The 4,193-nt window shown below is 37.4% G+C and overlaps 1 protein-coding gene across 2 annotated transcripts; it reads right to left on the reverse strand.

The window, feature by feature from the left end:
• LOC109223013 (WEB family protein At1g12150-like) lies at positions 426-3,600 on the reverse strand. 2 transcript variants are annotated; one of them, XM_019387280.1, is made up of 2 exons: positions 3,481-3,600; positions 426-2,074 (listed from the first exon to the last, which is right to left on the reverse strand). In XM_019387280.1, exon 2 carries the CDS (start codon positions 2,069-2,071, stop codon positions 551-553), a length of 1,521 nt encoding a protein of 506 aa, XP_019242825.1. In that variant the 5' UTR covers positions 2,072-2,074; positions 3,481-3,600; the 3' UTR covers positions 426-550. The 2 variants fall into 2 exon arrangements, with proteins under 2 accessions (XP_019242825.1, XP_019242824.1); XM_019387279.1 differs by having other exon boundaries at positions 3,298-3,600.

A 4,193-nucleotide genomic window follows, 5' to 3' on the forward strand; every position in this document is an offset into this window, starting at 1 on the left:
ACTTTAAGCACTAAACTAGTTCCCTTACTAGCTCTACTATTCATGGGACAAACTCAATGAACTAAGGAAGATTAGAAATCTTCTGCTAATGTGTATATGCATATATAAAAGTTAACTAATGAGCATCGTATGTTGAATACTATATCTAATGTTGGACCAAAAACAAGTAACAAGAGAATGGGAAATGAAATTAATAGAGAAAATGACATTGTATAGCCGAAAAAATGTAGTATATTTGTTGTATATATATATACATTCTGTATGTTATATACCAAAATTATACAAATTTTATACAATTTTTTGGCTACCGAATTTAAATAGTTTCTGGTGCGAGCTAAATGAAGATCCATTCAAAAATTACGAGAAAATGCAGAAATTTCATGAAGATATTTTCATCATAGTCATGTTGATAATACCCCAAATGAATAAGATCACTAAAATCACAGAAATAGATTTGGTGTATCTAGAACTTCATCTTTTCAAACTTACAAAGTTATATTACAGAAAACTTTCCTTGGTATGGAAAAGTTTTGCAATACAGTTGGTGTATCTAGAACTTCATCTTGAGAACCTTACCAAGAGGTTGTAATGTTTTAGGAGTAGTATCAGGTTTGTATTCAGTAATTTCTCTGGAAATTGACTCCTCTCTAAGTGCTGCCAATGCAGCCTTTTTTCTTTCCTTGTGTTCTTTCCACCTCTTTATCTGATCCTCAAGTGTAGCTTTACCCTTTTCAGCTGCCTCAGCTCTGCTTATCGCTTGTTCAGCTCTCGTTCTCAACTCGCTAATTTTCACTGTTGCTGTTTTTAGTTCTTTCTTTAGTACTTGAATTTCTTTTGGTTCTTCATAAACTGGCTCCTTCTTCTTGAGCAACTGCTCATATTCCTCCCTTGGTATTGTTATATAGGCCTTCGCCTCTCCTTTTCCCTCTTCTGATTCTGCATTTTGTGTTTTTTCAGAATCTTTACTAGCTTCTTTTAGTCTCTTGTTTTCTTTTTTGGCCTCTTCAGCTTCTAAGGCTAGCTGCTGAAGTGCGAGATGTAAAGCTGATTTCTCACTCTTGGCTACTGAATCAGCAACTTCTGCTGCTGCAATCTTTGACCTCCATTTATGAAGCTCAGATTGTAGAAATGCTATCTCAACTTGTGCTTTGGATTCCTTTTCTCTTGTCTCAACCATTTCCTTTTTAAACTGCTCCAACTCGATGCTAATCGTTTCAACATCTGCATTGGCGCGAGCAGCCTCTTGGTTGGCTTTGTTGAGTTCTCCCTTTAATTGCCTGAGTTCTGACTCTAATAAACTTATATAGCCAGATTGATCCCAATTCTTTCTCTCTTGTAATTCCATATCGTCTTTTAATTTTTTCACCTCACTAACAGCATCAGAAGTGGCTTTCTCAGAAGAAGCGCGAAGCTCATTTACTTGTTGGAGTTCTATTCTCAATGAATCAATAAGTGCAGACTTTTCCGATAGCTCATTCTCCAAATCCTGCATCATTTCCAATTGATTTCTCGGAAATTCTACTTCTTTTGCATTTGCAGCCTTCAATTCCAACTCTTCCTCTCTCTCATACAAAAGTGTAGTGTTTTCTTCTGCCTGCAAAACAGTCTCATTGAGCTTTGACACATTCCTCAAAAGCTCTTCAGTCTTAAACTTTTCGGTGCTCAAAGCAGACTCCATCACTTCTACTTGTGTCAAGGCTTCAAGCTTAGCATCTTTTGCTGCCACTAACTCTTTTTCTGCTATAAGTAGTTCTCCTTGTGTTGCCTTCAACTCACCGATGGTGTGTAATAGCTGATCTCGCGTCCTTACAGACTCCAACATTTGGTCAGCCATCTCCTGAATCCGCGACTCAAGCTCAACTACATGAATCTTCAATCCTTTACATTCGATCATGTAAATCTCCTTCTCGAGTTCAGAGCTCATTAGCAGGGAACGGAGTTCATCAGCTGTATTTTCGTGATGGTCTAGCTTAACAAGTGCTTGCTTGTGTGCAGAATCCTTCGCCTCAACTTGAATTTTCAGGTTTGCCAAGTCTTTTAACACACTTCCTATATCTTTTTCTTTCTCCATCTCCTGTAAGTTAAAAGGAACAAAATGAATGAATAATTAGCTTCAAATACATCCCTGCTGAAAGGTTCAGCATTAGATATGCCCAAAATTGGTTAATTGGCTGTTAAGATCTACACATCAATTTGTTTTTAAGTCAATGAACTTAGAATGTTACACATCATCAAGATAACTAACATCTGCATGAAATCTTTTATTCTTCTTACTATTTTGGTTCCCTAAACAGTCCATACTATCTATTATAAGCAAGTAGGGCTCGGTTATATGAATACTTACTAATCATATTATACGCTCTCTATTGAGACCCAAAAGGCATAAAGATATTGAGCTAGAGAAAAATAAACAAACAAACAACAACAACAACAACAACAACATACCCAGTATAATCCCACATAGTGGGGTCTGGGGAGGGTAGTGTGTACGCAGACCTTACCCCTACCTTATGAAGATAGAGAGGTTGTTTCCAATAGACCCCCGGCTCGGGAAAGCATAAGCACCACTGTAATGAAAAGAAAGACAAGAAGGGACAACACCGAAAACAGAGACGATCCAGGATTTAAATCCTATGGGTTCAATTTTCAAGATTTTTAGCACTGAACCCATTATATTTATAAAGTTATGGGTTCATATCTAATATTTTGCAATTGTAATAAATTTTTACTCCGTGTCAAAAGTTATGGGTTCAATTGAACCCGTCAGTTCAACACTATATCCGCTCCTGACCGAGAAGACATGTGAAAGCAGCATAAAAACAACAAGATAGTAAGATGACCAAAATGAAAGAAACGACAGGTAGTCATAGAAACCTAATACTAACAAAATGCGAGAGTACGTAGTAATACTACCAGTATGAACAATCTAGACCACCCAACCTACTACCCTAATCCTCGACCTCCACACCTTCCTATCAAACAAGCTAATAATTCGTATTTACCACCCCGGGGAGTGTTGCATAGACATCACAAATATTAAGTAGGCAATCTCATTTTCGGATAACAATTCGAGCTGATAAAGAACATTAGCACTTAATATACTTTAATTCTAGTCTTAATGAGAAAAATATGAAGGGCCAAGTTTTTATCTTGAGGGAGGCAAAGGATAAACTTTGAACCCAAAAATAATCGACTGAAGCAATCCAAATATTTTACTGGATACATAGTGTGTGCAAAAGATAAAGAGAGTACATTTTTTTGTGAAGCAGTGCATAATTTGGCCAGTAGTTGGCTTACATTAATACATGAAGTGGACCTATATTTCTTCTTGTCGCATTTCTCTCCAAACAAAGAAAGCGCAGCTTGGACTGATTCAATTGATTTTGTGTCGATCTCTCCCATAATTACTTCCTTCTCTAAGAAAGAACTGAACTTTATTTTTGAAAATTAAACTTTGAGAGGGATGAAGAAATTAATCACCTGATCAACTTAGCAGAGAGGGAGCAAATAAAAAGAATGGTTGATGGTGAGAAGCAATAAGATGACAATTCATTTGATTTATAAGTAGGGAAGTTGTCAGATAATTGGAGAAACCGCTAATAAGAAGTAATATCTGTGACCGTCGCCATTGAAGAGTCCAGCAAAATAGCATTGTGACGGTCGTCCTACAAACATCAACATAAACCAGCTTTGTTCTATGTTTTACAAAATATATGCCCCTTGGCCGTACGTTTTGGTAACTTTTTGTAACGACCCGGCCGGTCGTTTCGTGAATTATAGCCCCGTTTCTTCCATTTCTGCTTCCTTATGTGTTCCTCAGCTTTATTTTATCGTATCGTGTTGGTTGGTTCGGCTCCGGAGTGGTTTCGATGTGGAATGAGACACTTAGTCTCCTATTTAGAAGCTTAAGTTGGAAAAGTCAACTGGATGTTGACTTATGAGTAAACGATCTCAGATTTGGATTTTTATGGTTCGGTTAGCTCCGTTAGGTGATTTTGGACTTGGGAGCGCATCCGAAATGTAATTTAGAGGTCCGTGGTAGAATTTGACTTGAATTGGCGAAATTGAAAATTTGGGCGATTTTGGTCGCTAGTGGAAAATTTGATATCGGGGTCGGAATGGGATTCCGGAAGTTGGAGTAGGTTCATAGTGTCATTTCTGACGTGTGTGCAAAATTTCAGGTCATTCGGAGG

This window comes from Nicotiana attenuata, chromosome 2 (assembly GCF_001879085.1).
Source record: "Nicotiana attenuata strain UT chromosome 2, NIATTr2, whole genome shotgun sequence".
Lineage (NCBI taxonomy): Eukaryota > Viridiplantae > Streptophyta > Magnoliopsida > Solanales > Solanaceae > Nicotiana > Nicotiana attenuata.